The sequence below is a fragment of the Squalius cephalus genome (assembly GCF_949319135.1).
Source record: "Squalius cephalus genome assembly, chromosome: 8".
NCBI lineage: Eukaryota > Metazoa > Chordata > Actinopteri > Cypriniformes > Leuciscidae > Squalius > Squalius cephalus.
The window spans coordinates 10279705-10294422 of record NC_137129.1 but is presented as its reverse complement, the minus strand read 5'-3'; the positions used below and the strand labels follow the sequence as shown (position 1 = coordinate 10294422).

The window sequence follows — 14718 nt, the reverse complement described above, 5'->3', positions numbered from 1 at the left end:
GTTTCCCGAGTCTGAGTTTGTCTAGGTTTTGGTTTATTAAATAAAGTTGGCTGCATGTGGATCCTGCTTCCTCCTATCATTCAGCCAGCAGCGTTACAGAAGAACCCACCACTTAATGGATCCAGCAGCAGCTTTGGGGAGTCTCCAGCCAAGATGGCGGCCACGTCTGATTCTGGTTCCCAGGATGGCCGCCACCACGTTGTCTGAGAATCTCCAGCCAAGAAGGCGGCCACGCCTGATTCTGGTTCCAAGGATGGCCGCCGCCACGCTTCCTGAGCCTCTGTCTGTTCCTGAGACCGCATCTGTTCCTGAGTCTGAGCCTGTTCCTGAACCTGAGCTTCTTCACGTCGCTTCTGCTGATCCAGAGACTGTTCACGTCGCTTCTGCTGATCCAGAGACTGTTCACGTCGCTTCTGCTGATCCAGAGACTGTTCACGTCGCTTCTGCTGATCCAGAGACTGTTCACGTCGCTTCTGCTGATCCAGAGACTGTTCACGTCGCTTCTGCTGATCCAGAGACTGTTCACGTCACTTCTGCCGATCCAGAGCTTCACGCCATCCCAGAGTCTCCTTCACCGCTGGTCCTGCCCAGCACAAAGCCTTCGCCGCTGGTCCTGCCCAGTTCAGAGCCCTCTTCGCCGCTGGTCCTGCCCAGCTCAGAGCCCTCTACGCCGCTGGTCCTGCCCAGCTCAGTGCCCTCTTTGCCGCTGGTCCTGCCCAGCTCAGTGCCCTCTTCGCCGCTGGTCCTGCCCAGCTCAAAGCCCTCTTCATCGCTGGTCCAGGACTCTTTACCGGGGAGCCTCCCCATGAAAATTTTGGGGGGGGGCAATACACCTCCGGACCAGCCCGATCCGCCAGGACCGCCAGAGGGGTGGTCTCCTGTTCCGCCCTGGCCGCCTGAAGGGACGTCTCCGCCGTGGCCGCCTGAAGGGTCGTCTCCGCCCTGGCCGCCTGAAGGGTCGTCTCTACCGTGGCCGCCTGAAGGGTCGTCTCCGCCCTGGCCGCCTGAAGGGTCGTCTCCGCCGTGGCCGCCCGAAGGGTCGTCTCCGCCGTGGCCGCCCGAAGGGTCGTCTCCGCCGTGGCCGCCAGAAGGGTCGTCTCCGCCGTGGCCGCCAGAAGGGTCGTCACCGCCGTGGCCGTCTTCTCAGCCAGCACTGCCCTGGCTGCCAGCACTGCCCTGGCCGCCTGCACAGCCTGCTCCGCCCTGGTCGCCTGCACAGCCTGATCCGCCCTGGTCTCCCGTTCTGCCACAGTCTCCAGGCCCTCTGCCGTTCCACGGGCCTGGCCCTCCCTCCCGCCCCCGGGTCCGCCTCCGCTCCACCACCCTCCTGAACTATTTCCTGAGGAGCATCTGGAATCTGCTCCTTAAGTGGGGGGCTATGTCATGATTCCTGTCCTGTGTTTCCCATTTTTGTTATTTCCTGTTCTGTGCCATGTTTTGTAGTCCTTTGTAGTCTTTCTTGTTTATTAGTCTCCCCAGGTGTTTCAGATTAACCACGCCCCCTTGTTATCTTGTTTAGCTTGTTAGTCTCTGTATTTAAACCCTGTATCTTGTTTCAGTGTTTGTGGGTTCTTGTTTGTGTATGTTGGCTGTTTGGTTCCTGTGTCCTGTTTCCCGAGTCTGAGTTTGTCTAGGTTTTGGTTTATTAAATAAAGTTGGCTGCATGTGGATCCTGCTTCCTCCTATCATTCAGCCAGCAGCGTTACAATAGTATGTATTCAAACATGTTCTCCAACAGAAAACGTTTTCCTGGCAGAACTGTTTCTTGCAGTTCTCTTCCCCTTTGTGTTTGTGTCCCTCTTGTGGAGAGAATCTACATCATTTATGCAATTATACATGGCATTAAAGACACTCTGAATCCAGTTGCAGGAATATTTTTCAGAATATCAGAACATTTAACAAATGATTTATAAACTTACCACCCTCAACGGCTGACCTGTAAGGGAATATCCGGGGCACCTTCCTGCACACAAACACATGTGTGATCAGGACAGTACAGACAGGAGGTAGGCTACAACTCCTCTCTCCTGGAATATATACAGAAGTGTCATGACCTAACCGAGGGCTTAAACTATTGAGGACATTGTTCAATGAGTAATTCAGGTGAGTTACTGAGACAACCAAACTAAATGTTCATAAATGATTTTGAATCTGAGTTGAATTTGACAGGTGATTTTCGTTCTGTTTGCAATATTTGTTGTCATTATGTGAAAAAACACTTCATATATCAGAAATAGTATACTTTATTGAAGTTCTGTTTATGGTTGTACCGAGCAAATGACATTATAACTTAGGAAATCATGTTAAAATGTATCTCTGTAGCATTTCCCCATCACTATCGCAAACTTTTTTTCACTTCCCAAAAGTCCAACGAGCCATTTTCTGTTGAGTTTGCTGTGCCAAGTGTACAAAGTGTGTAATGATTAACTGAGGTGACATCTCTCTTGCAGCCCAAACTCTGTCCTCAGTGAATCCTTTGTGTTTGCTGTGAAGTAATGTCCACCCACACCGCTCCGCTCCACTTCTAATCTTTCCTTCAGCTTTCACTGTCCTTCCCAGAGCACACCAGCAGAATATCTGTAACGCTTGTCAGCACAGCCATGTGAAATAAGATACGACCCTTGTCTCCTCTCCGAGTCTTAACTTAGTGTTTATGTAGTTGAGAGGAAAGTACTGGAGGCTGTAAATTCATTGAATGACAGTAAAGTCAGCACAGAGCTCTTGGCTACATTTGGTATCCCATCAGCTCTCTCTCTCTCTCTCTCTCTCTCTCTCTCTCTCTCTCTCTCTCTCTCTCTCTCTCTCTCTCTCTCTCTCTCTCTCTCTCTCTCTCTCTCAGGGGTGTGTTGTGGCAGTCTGGAGGAGCAGAAGGGGCTGATGAAGATGGGCCTCAGTATGGTGTTAGTGGGGCATGTGAACTTCCTGCTGGGCGCGCTGGTCCATGGTGTGGTGCTGAGACACTTCAGCCTCCAGCGGGGGCAGGCCATGGAAAGCGCCATCTCTAACGTCATAGCCCTGACAGCGGGCCTGCTGGTGAAGCATGACATAACTGCAAAATGGGCAATTTGATCTATCAACCAGAGGAATATTTTGTCCAGTCTTTTGCATACTGCAAGACAAGCCATTTGTTTACAGAGTATATTTAACTAGTAAAATAACTACAGGTGTAGTTCATCAACATGACCCGTTAATGTTTGACAGCCAACTGTCCAAATACTTTCTGTTGTAATCTATTTTTCATTTAAAATCTAACGAACTCCTTTTTGTGAAATATCTAGCTTGAAATTTTCTTTCAAATAAATTTCACATTTTTTTCATTGTGTGTATTTAGAGCGATGGCATTCATTTATTTTTAAGTGTGGCTATTTTCGAAATATTTGCATTCAAATATTTTGGGGGCTGAGAAGAAATCATAATAATGTGCTGTTCTATTTATCTAGGGTGTTGTTACTGGGATATTGACTATAGTTCTGTCCAAAAATGAGAAGAACAGGGTACTGGTAAGTAAGAACTTCTTGTGCACAAATTATGTGTCTCGGTTATAACAGTAATTTAATTTTGGAATTAAAACCACACAGATTCTCTTGTAATGCCTAAAAGACAAAATCTATGAAACCTCAGGTCACTTCAAGTAAGAAGTCTGTTTAAGTTCATTAGTGTTTTTGTTTATATTGTGACATTATTTACAAGACAATTAAGCTAATTTCCACCTCATATTCTCATAAATATCATAATAACAAAAATATCTTTCTCATAACGGTAATGCATAATTGTGACAATGGTGTGAAATTATATCATTTAAATGGTAAATTATTATTATTATATTTCACCATAAATCAATTGAGTCTAATGGGAGTTAGAATATACCTAAATATGCTCAGACATATTATGATAATGAAATTTGAGGGGAAATGTGCTTAACTGTCAATAGGCTATTTAATATTACTTGACATCAATTTAATTTATTGTTTTCTTCTTTTGATTTTGGGGTTAAATGTGACATTGAATATTAAATTTGCATACCATGTTCTAATAGCATAGACCTGTTCTTTAGATAAAAGAGGGATTTTGTTTCTTCTGCTGTTGTCCCTCAATGATTGCACAACTACCTGAGGAACCTGAGTTTTTTTCAGGAAAGAAACCCATGAAAGTGTTGTCATTGATTTATGTTTGTGCTTTCTCAGTCAGTTTTCTCTGTACGTTTTTTTCTCCCTCTTTCTTCTTTCTGCCTCAGTGACACACACCTGCTTCCTCTCTCATTCATCAGGGCTTGTGTCGAGCTCACTAGCGTTTGATCATTGGCTTGTCAGAGAGCTTGTGCCTTCAGAGCTCAGAATGTACAAAAAACCCCTGTGATATAGAAAAGCCTGCAAGGAAAGTCCTTGAGTTTAATTGTTCTTTGCTAATACTGTTAAAACATCTCTCTTGTGTTGCAGACCTTGTCACTGCTCATGTTAAGTGCTCTAGCTGGTTTAGTGGCTGCCGCCTCAGTCACCGGTCTGACGGTGTCCTTGGTAAAGACCATAATTCATGGGGACAAGGGACTACTCGTTTACTGTGGCTACAGTGATGATGGCAGGAGTCATCTTACCATGGCCAATGAGTGTCCTTTTGACCCCACTCGTATTTTTGTAAGTACCAAATGTTGAATGGCTGTTGAAGAAATATGTGCAGTTTAAATTAGCAAATAGGTTTCTGGTTCACCAGTAATTATTTTCTGGGTGCTTAAATATTGAAACTTCTACATTAAAGGTACACTATGTAACTTTTTTTTGTTAAAAAATTAACTAAATGTAAATTATGAGATATTATCAATCCTTCTTCCAAAACGTGTTTTTGTCTTACACTGATTTACTATAGTAAGCCTATTATAAGTGTTTATTTTAGACCTGTTGGGATGGTCTTCGCAGGAAATTGCGTACGTCACTCACACTTATGTGAGCAAAAAAGTTTTACATGGAGCACGCCAAATCTCGAACCTCTGAGGAATCATCCGTTTTATAACAAAAAAAAAAAAGAGTCTGCGGGCAAAAAGAGAACACAACAGAGCTTGTAATATAACCAGAATCAACATTGGCTTGGCTTTTCAGAGATGCGGTGAGAACTGAGGGATTTGAAATGTAAAAGCGATGTGAAGATGGTGTTTTTATTACTCAACAGATGCGTAAGGTATTTTAACAGATAAATTGCCATATGTATCTCTCTAACAGAGTTTATTATCTATTGTGAAGGGTCATATTCAGTCACGCAGAGCCAAAGCACAACTAAAAATATGTTCTTCCGCACAATGCATGCAGTTTTGTTTTTTAACTGCTAGAGGACCAAAAGTTACATAGTGTGCCTTTAACTTTTATAATGGCTAAATTTGGTTTAAATTGCCAATGTTGATGTCAGTATTAAACTGCTGCTTTTCTGACGCAGTTTTATTACATTGGATTTCATTATATTGTGCTAATTAACTTAAAAATCATAAATGTGCACAATTATAGTTGTAGAAATAACCTTTTCTTCTGTCATAATCCATGTTTTTAGACAATATATTTAAATGTGCACATTGGATCTGATCATTTTGTTCACAATGAGACTCTCTGCTCATTAAAAGCGCACTTAATTTCTTCCTCATTAAAAAGTTTTACAGATAGAGAAATGAATAGTAATGTGAATTTTCAAAATGATGTAGTCTTCATATCAATGGCCTAATTGGAGCTGAGATCACATAAACAGCTAAAAAGTACTCGTTTTATCTCAGTAACCCCATTGTTATTGGACATTTTAATTAATGGAATCAACTAATTATGGCAAAGTGTAAATAACCCATTTCAATGGCATTGTTAGCTGTAAACTTTTGCTTTTGCATGATGCTGCATCCACACCAGTCAAGGTGATAGACTGTATATGGGCCAGTATACAACATAAAATAAAATACTTTATGATATGTACAGTATGGTATGTGGTGAGTATACAGTATTATTTATTATTAATTACAAAAAGAGGTTAAGAATGTTGGTAATTTTGTAGGTGATGTTTTTTAATTGGATGTTGAAAAATCTAGTATTTATTTTTTAAGTAATTACTAAGCCTATTTGCTTAGTTAAATGGTTTGAAAAAATCCTGTTTGAATAATTAAAAACTGACATTAAAATGTATTTGGGATAAAAACTTGAATGCAATACAAATATGCACATTTTTAAGATACTTTTCTGTATTTTTTTTCTTTCTATATACCCTGACGTGTTTTATTATGCACACTTGTACAATCTCAAGAAAAAAAGGAAAATAATGAACAAGTATAATGAACAGATTCAGGAAAGGGGCAAACAATAAAAAAGTGGCCTAAATACAAGGCCATTTACAGTAGCCTATGCACTCGCAATAGTAAATGAAGGTTAATTATTTTTTTCACTCTCTCTCTCCCTCAGGGCACCACGATAGTCCTGTGGATCCCATTGATACTAATGAGTGCAGTGGAGATGGTGTTCTCATGCCGCTTATTTAAAGTCTCCATCTCCTCCCTTGGTCAGCCCTGGTGCCTCTGCAAACAACATTTACAAGATGAGAGCAGATTGGTATGTGCTGAATTCTCAAGCAAATCTGCACTGATTCTCAAGAGAGATCAAATTTGCACTATTAAAAATAATCAGCGCTTTAGCGTAGGTGGACTCATCCTTTAAGTTTCCAGTACATCTGACAACTCATGCGGTCCTCCTAATAGATGCTTGAGAGAATACTAACACATGTGTGACTGACACATGGCCCCCTGTATGTGTGCATATACGTGTGCGAGTGTATGGCAAGCCGTTTTAGCTTAAATTGTACCCAGCGTTACTCGTCGTCATTGCATTTTTACTAGTAAGAATTCAATTAGAGAGCTCTACAATTCAATTATTACTAGTAGCAATTACAATTAGAGAGCTCTCTAATTCAATTATTACTAGTAAGAATTACATTTACAGAGCTCTCTAATTCAATTCTTACTAGTAACAATTCCAATTAGAGAGCTCTACAAATGAATTTTTACTAGTCATATGTCTCCATTGACTTCCATTCATTTTTAATTACGGAGATCTACAATTGAATTGTTACTAGTAAGAATTACAATTACAGAGCTCTCTAATTGAATTTTTAAAAAACGAATTAAAGATATGTACAATTGCAGAGCTCTGTAAATGAATTAAAGAGCTCTGCAATTGCATTCTTACTAGTAACAACTGAATTAGAGAGCTCTCTAATTGTAATTCTTACTAGTAACAATTCAATTGTAGAGCTCCGTAAAATGAATGGAAGTCAATGGAGACACATGACTAGTAAAAATTAATTTGTAGAGCTCTCTAATTGGAATTTTTACTAATAAGAATTGAATTAGAGCACTTTGTAATTGTAATTCTTACTAGTAATAATTGAATTAGAGAGCTCTCTAATTGTAATTGCTACTAGTAAGAATTGAATTGTAGAGCTCTCTAATTGAATTCTTACTAGTAAAAATGCAATTACGACGAGTAACGCTGGGTACAATTTAAGCTAAAACGACTTGCCATACGAGTGTGTTCGGTGACTCTACTGCAGTCCTACTGTAAAGCGGCATCACTGTGTTCTTTTTCAGATGAAAACCCCGGGAGCGCCCGAGCCCCGCTACGCAGCTTCACCCAGTCGTTGTGAAGGAGATGAGGAGCGGAGGTTGTCCGTTAGACCCCCAAAGCTGTACAAGCCACCCTCCAACTCTCACCTGCACCGCTCCGCGTCCTCCGGGTACCGCCAACACCCCTCCGCATCCCCGTTCAACCGGGCGGCGCTGGAACGGTCCAGCATCTGGATCTGATTTTGAACCGGACCATGGCTCTGGCCTCATTCGGGGATCAAGGGCAATTTAAACTCTTTCGAAGACAGACGAATGTTACATAATTGTAGTAGCCTATGTCGTATCTAATGTTTTGTCACTCATGGATCATCACTTTTCGTGTGTTGTCTCAATACAATATAAATATATTTAATATAGTTATAGCCAATATAGTCTAGAGACTAGAAAGATTAAAAAAAAGTGAGTGTGTCAGGTTTTGCATACTTTGGAGGGTCATAGCTAATAGGCCTTAAAAGCTGAAATCACCAACAACCGTAGGCCTACTAAACACAAAATGTATCTTAATGAAAATGGGGTTTTTTTAGAAAGGTTTCTGAGAGAGTTAATTATCATTACACTGTTAAAAAAATGTATGTTCAATGTTATGACAACATGTTTTTGCATTGCTTTAACTCTCTAACACAGTTTAAAGTCAGTTTAGTGTAGGCTAATTTAAGTTAATTGTTGATTGTACTTAAATTTAAGGCAGCAACAGTTTTTACAGTGAAAAACTATAGCTCACTATAAGTCAATAGAAAGTCTCTACACTGTAAAAAAAAAGAAAAAAATCTGTGAAGTTTACGGTAAAAAAACCAAGCAGCTGTGGTTGCCAGAAATTTACCGTAATAATACGGTAGTTACAGATTTAACTAACAATTTACAGTAAAAAAAAATCTAATTAACTAATATAATGTCACTAATGTCAACCTTCTGAAGTACTAATGTCTGTTGTTTTGTTTCTTTGTAATACACTGACAAACACCAAACACAGGTGGTGATGAGAAAGTAATATGATGAATCAAAGCTCATCACAAGCAGCTTTTCCACAAGCTGAAAAAAAAATAATCTATATATATATAAAAGGTGCACAATGTCATTCACACAAACACAAAACACCATCATGGTAACACACACATGACACTAAAGTAATGCAGTAAACATTAATTTAACAACATTAGATGTAACATAAAACCATAATGTACATAACTGATAAGAAAAAAAACTAAGAAGAAACAGATATTTCAATGAAAATACATCAAATGTGAAGCGGCATGCAGGGAATTCTGGGAATGTCAATGTACGGTTTTCACTGTAAATTATACAATGACTTTTTCACTTCCAAAAACGTACTGTTAACCAAATAACAGGTTTTACCATAGCAGTCTTTTACCGTTAAAATCACAAAGGGTTTTTTTTTTTTTTTTACAGTGAAATTGTGTTTGTGTGTGTTCATAGACGAATAGATTATGAAGTGTCATGCAAATATATCTATTTATCGCTTTTCTACTTAAATGACATAAATTTCAATTTTAATGATCATTTTAAGTTCCTTACATTCCTATACAAATTAATTTTTGCATCCTGTTTGCTACTGACAACCAAAATTCAGGAATCGTATTCAACTAAATTCAACTCTGAATGGCGCACAACCCCGGGCCCGCTAAATACCTTTGCACTTTGTGATCACATGACCAGGTTGACCAATAAGTTCCTAACGTTAACTGCAGTTCAGCGTTGCGTAAGAATCACTCTCAGGCGACATTCTAAACACAGAAGTATATTTTTCAACGTCAGTAAAAGGGGACAATCATTATGTCCTCGCATGAGGTTTTCATGCAACATAATAGAGGAAAGTTGCCATAGAGGGTGCAGCATCAAATATGGCCTCGGTACAAATATGGAAGCAACATGGAAGCTACACATGTATCGAGAGTGGGCATGTATTGAGTTCATGAGCTGATGGGTTTGTACAAAGCAGGAGCACCTGGAGAATTCAGGTCATGGAATGTCAGTCGTTGCATAAAAAGAAAAGAAAAATCAAAGCAGTGGCGTTCTCTTTACACCTGTTCATTCAAGAGTGAAAATAAGCCCTTAGTGATCGCTTTCAGTATTCAAACTTTTTATCTAAAGGTGAGACATGATCATAAATTATAGAGTTGTACATTCCTGTCTATGTTGTTGATGGAAACCTAAGCAGGTGATTTTGAGTACCATGCGATGCAGGATAAAGTTGTCAGGAGCTGGATTCAAAACTTGCTTGCATACAAAGATATCGTATTGCACAACACAAAGTGATACTAGAAAGTTAGCACGGACGCATACATACACCAGAACATGCAAACCTTCACTCTTGCGTACATACAAACGCGCATATAACCGCACACACACAGATGAAGCGCTTCAAATGATATGTGCTATAGTGTATTCCATTCAAAACACAACGGAATGTATCCCCTGATGCAAACATTACCCACAATGCATTGAAAAGCCTTGAATTAATAACAACTTGCTCATAATACATCACCAAGTGACTCACGTCTCGGTTAAACAGTAATAAAATCACCCTTGGTCAAATAAACACCATAAAAATGCAAAAATAAATAAAAGAGATATGGAGGCAAACCACATATTTACAACAACAACAACAAAAAGTTAAAAAATGAACAGAATTCAAGAATGGGATCCTCAGCCTTCTCTTTGTAAAATAAAGATCATGAGCGCCAGAGCGGAAAAATCCCAACATTCAGTCCATCAGTCCACTGGGTCAATTAGAGACTAAGATTTGGATACTGCCTGAAGCTACATAATACTGCCGTAAGATGCACGTGAGTAAAAAGACGTCTATGACTGCCTTCCTTTGTAGTTCTAATATGCATTTATACTGTATATACACATAAATATCGATATAAAAAGTAGATGGGGAACTGTGCCCTCACAAAACAAAGGGGAAGAGAAACAAAACAGCACAGATGTTAAACACAAAAGGTTTGTAAGGAGTGGGGAGCGCATGCATGCACGATTCCTAAAAAGGAACATTCCTTTCTCAAATCTGGACCCTTTTTTATGTGTGTGTGTGTGTGTGTGTGTGTGTGTCAGTGTGTGGAGTCAAGCACTCCACTAGCAGAGACAAGGACCGATGACACGCAGCAGACTTGGATGTCTTGACAGGTGTTGTCTTTGTTCTTCAGATGTACGCATGTCCTTTCTGGGAAAAAAACTGAAAGTAAAATTGTTGCACTTTTTTTTTTCTTTCTTAAAACTCTTCCGTCTGGAACACAAAGAATGAGATATAAGAGCTTTCATGCATTGAGTGCCGGTTGTCTGGAGTGACTCAAAACTGCGAAGCGCTGCTGGGGTCACACTGCAGTAGCCGCACAATGGAGGGATCGCTTTTGGCACCTTTAATGAACTCTTCCAAAGACAACTTGCCTAGAAAGAGAAGACGGAAAGAGTTAGGGGAAAAGTTGAGAGAAGACACTGCAAGACCTGACCTGACCTGGGTTAAAACCTGGGTTCTTTGCATTTGCTAAGAACTGGGTTTGTTTTAGTAAAAAAATAATGATAATAATTAAAATTTGAATTGCGATATGATAAAAGTTCAACTTGAAAGTGATCTTTTGGTCATTTTTTTTAGAATGTAGTCAAGGTGACTATATTACTGGGTAACACTTTATCTTACAGTATCTTTATTAAACGTTACATGTACAGTACTTACTACAGTAATAACAGTAAATCATACATTATTACAAGTAACTAACCCTAAACCAAACCCTACTCCTCACTTTATTAACTAAGGATTTTATACAGTAAAAACAGTAATATTGTGAAATATTATAACAATTTAAAATAACTTTAGCTTTTTAATATATTTAAAAATGTAATTTATTCCTATGATGGCAAGGCTGAATATTCAGGCTTTTAACATCATTACTCCAGTCTTCTTTGTCACATGATCCTTCAGAAATCATTCTAATATGCTGATTTGATGCTCAAGAAACATTGCTTATTATCAATGTTGAAAAAAGTTGTGCTTAATATTTTAGTGGAAACTGTAATACAAGAAAGAAAGAAAGTAAAAAAAAAAAAAAGTACTTCATCGGAATGGTATGAAACTTGGTAAAGGTAAAAAAAAAAAAAAAAAAAAAAAAAAAAAATATATATATATATATATATATATATATATATATATATATATATATATAATTGACATGATTCGAAAAGGTTAAATGACCCTGAAAAAAACAGTCACACTTGTGCTCCTCTTGGTAAAAAATTGGAAACGAATGAGAAATCAATTTCATCTAGTGGAAACGTTTGGTACTGCGGCCAAACAAAATCTTACTGAAAGCTCATTTTTTGAGATATCAAGATCAAATTTGGAACACAACTTGTTTAGATATATGGCTTTCATTTCCTTGCTATTTTGGAGTGAAGCTTTATATTTCATAAAAATTGAAAATAGTATTTTGTGCATTTTTCATAACAATAAACAAATTTATGTAAAAAACAAAATTAAGTTCACTTTTTTTTAAGTTGTCATTTCAGCAATAATTTGCCAAGTGTCGTCTTTGAAAAGAGATCAAACTTAAGTCTGTGCTCTAAAGCATTCAAGATTAAATTAAAGAAATTAAATTTTCAGGTCTATGCTCAAAAAGTGAATAAATGGATTATAACTACCGCATAAATATAATTTAGTACCATAAAATCCCCTAAAAATACTAAATATTATACAAAAAACATTATCGAACTAAAATATAGTACATTCAATTAAAAAAATTGGGTCAATTTTGACCACTATGCGAAGAGCACCAGAGGGTTAAATAGAAATCTGTTCTAAAATTATATACGTCTTTACTGTCACTTTACTGATCAATTTAATGCATCCTTGCTGAAGTATTTTTTTCAAATCCCAACTTTTGAATGGTAGTGAACAATTGATAGATGCTGCGCCACATTCTCAAGCCTTTGTTCTGGTGGAAAACAGTTTACCGTTTACAGTATTTTGTAAATCACATACTTTTGCTGTTTAATAATCATTGCTGCATAATAATTGGTCCACATCTTACCATCATTGTTCAGGTCCATTTGTCTGAATATCTTATCCGTCCTCTTCTCTGGTGTGGATTCGTCCTCAGGCATTTTCATCACCGATGACACCATCTTATAAATGGCCTGCAAGAGATACGAATGAACCAGGTAAAAAAAAAAAAAAAAAAAGCTAAAATATCAGTAGACCACCTTTATCTGGCCTTCACAGGTTCAGCCAATACTCTGTTCCATTAGCATTTCATGCTGCACCGAGATTCAACATGAGCCATGAAGTAGAAAGCACACTTGCCATATCCACTAAATCTGAGAAGACGGTTTTAAGTCAATCAATTATGTAATTATGTAATTATGTTTTTGAGGGATAATGATTTTCACAGTTGGGCAGACTGCTAGAGCCATACTTTCGGCTTAGCCCTGCACCTTTTAAAAGCAGCCGCTGTGATAAAATATGCAACACGCTGCAATCTCAGAGTGCCAGCCAACTGTAACCTCCATGAGCTCGCGGATAATCCCACCGTTCTGCACACACAGGGATAAACCCCGGTTAAATTTAACTTGTTAATCCAACAGAGAAGAGAGCCAACGTGGGTGCTACCCCCCATCGCCACGATCTACCCCACAGGCTTCGCCAGTCAGGCATCGCACAGAACTGAGCTTTGCCAAGCCTGGTTGAGGGAGACTGGTACCAACTGAGCATGCTAAGCACATGCTAATAGCTTCTCTACTCCCACAGCACAGGCTGACAGGGGAGAATTCATCTGGGACAGCTCGCTAATGTCTGTGCTTGATCTCCCCACCAGGGGTCAGGCTTCTCATCTCTGTGCTTTCTGCAAATTATGAAGACTTGTACTGTACATGAAGTCACTGCTGGTTTAGAAGGAGAATGTAAGTTCAGTTTGAAATGGAATAGTTGTATATTTAATGTATAGTTAGAAATGTAATTGTACTTGCTGAATACTATGCAGTATATAGATTGCTATTAAAAAAAAAAGCTATTTAATTTTTTTTTGTAAAAAAACGTAATTTAGTCAGAATACAGTGCTATTTGTTTTTAGAACCAGATGGTGTGTAGTATATACACAGTATACTGTACATTCTATACCATGTGGAAATAGTAATATTTTATGGTAGTATGCTCTCCTGAACATTGTCGGTTTATGATCAATGATTCTGGTCGATTTTAATCATTTTGAGAAACAACAAAGGAGACAAAATATTGAGGCTGTAGTAAAAGGATCATGAAATATGAGCACTGATAATAAGTAACATATTAGGTGGGAAAAACTGCTCAACATAAATTAAATATTACATCTGTTTCCTTCAGGTATTTTCATACTTTCATTTCATGAAAGATAAAAGCAAATGTTTTTCTTTCATCCAACATAAGGACACAAAGTCACTCAACAAGTCAACAAACAGGAGGATTTCTTGATCCATAATCTGTGAGATGTTATCTGCTAAATTCGAACCGTCATAAGACTAATGTGCTCAATAAGCCTAAACTTATTTCTGAATAAGGCAAACAGATTTCTGAAATGGAAACCGGAGACATTTTTTAGTTCAAGTGGTCAAAATATAATTGAAATATCACTAATTATCTATGAATTAAAACATGGGGATGATATTTTGTAGTTTTTTCTATATACATGAATTATTATAATTATAATGAATAAGTATTATGATATTTGCAGGTGAAACAGACCCTAACTGATTTGAACACAATTCACCAAAAATCACACTATGAAAAATAGTAAATAATAAGCACTGCAAATAACATTGTTATATTATATATAAAATGATGACTTTACAAAAAAAAAAAACATTACAAAAATTAAACAAAATAAATATCACAACATACTGTTTTAACATTTTCTAAATGTATTTAATATTTTCACAAGTTGTGAATATACTGTGATACAGTAATTAAGCTTTTTTAAATTTTCAAATGCTATCTTATGTTTGTGCTTTTGGAAATGGATCCTTTGGCTTATTATTTTGAATTTTGAGCACAAATATGTATTGTACCCTATTGAAAAAGCATTACCATAAAATTA

General features: G+C 38.0%; 2 protein-coding genes across 3 annotated transcripts in view; one reads left to right on the top strand and one right to left on the bottom strand.

Moving 5' to 3' along the window:
- The first annotated feature begins 1817 nt into the window (after positions 1 to 1817).
- Positions 1818 to 9147, top strand: tmem54b (transmembrane protein 54b). Its single transcript, XM_079878408.1, has 6 exons — positions 1818 to 2103; positions 2840 to 3033; positions 3441 to 3500; positions 4437 to 4631; positions 6420 to 6566; positions 7601 to 9147. Exons 1-6 carry the CDS (start codon positions 2091 to 2093, stop codon positions 7814 to 7816), a joined length of 825 nt encoding a protein of 274 aa, XP_079734534.1. The 5' UTR covers positions 1818 to 2090; the 3' UTR covers positions 7817 to 9147.
- A 229-nt stretch (positions 9148 to 9376) lies between these two features.
- Positions 9377 to 14718, bottom strand: part of hpca (hippocalcin) — a 37709-nt gene continuing 32367 nt past the window's right edge. For both annotated transcript variants that reach the window (XM_079878409.1, XM_079878410.1), the window contains exons 4-5: positions 12682 to 12787; positions 9377 to 11044 (exon numbers count right to left, since the gene is read on the bottom strand). In XM_079878409.1, the coding sequence (XP_079734535.1) occupies positions 10947 to 11044; positions 12682 to 12787 (204 nt within the window). In that variant the 3' untranslated portion in view covers positions 9377 to 10946. The remainder of the gene's footprint in view (positions 11045 to 12681; positions 12788 to 14718) is intronic.

What these genes read in the sequence shown, in the direction of transcription:
- tmem54b (XM_079878408.1), top strand. An exon ending in CCCTGACAGCGGGCCTGCTG is followed by an intron (nt 3,034 to 3,440) that starts GTGAAGCATGAC and finishes CTATTTATCTAG; the next exon opens with GGTGTTGTTACTGGGATATT. An exon ending in TACAAGATGAGAGCAGATTG is followed by an intron (nt 6,567 to 7,600) that starts GTATGTGCTGAA and finishes GTTCTTTTTCAG; the next exon opens with ATGAAAACCCCGGGAGCGCC.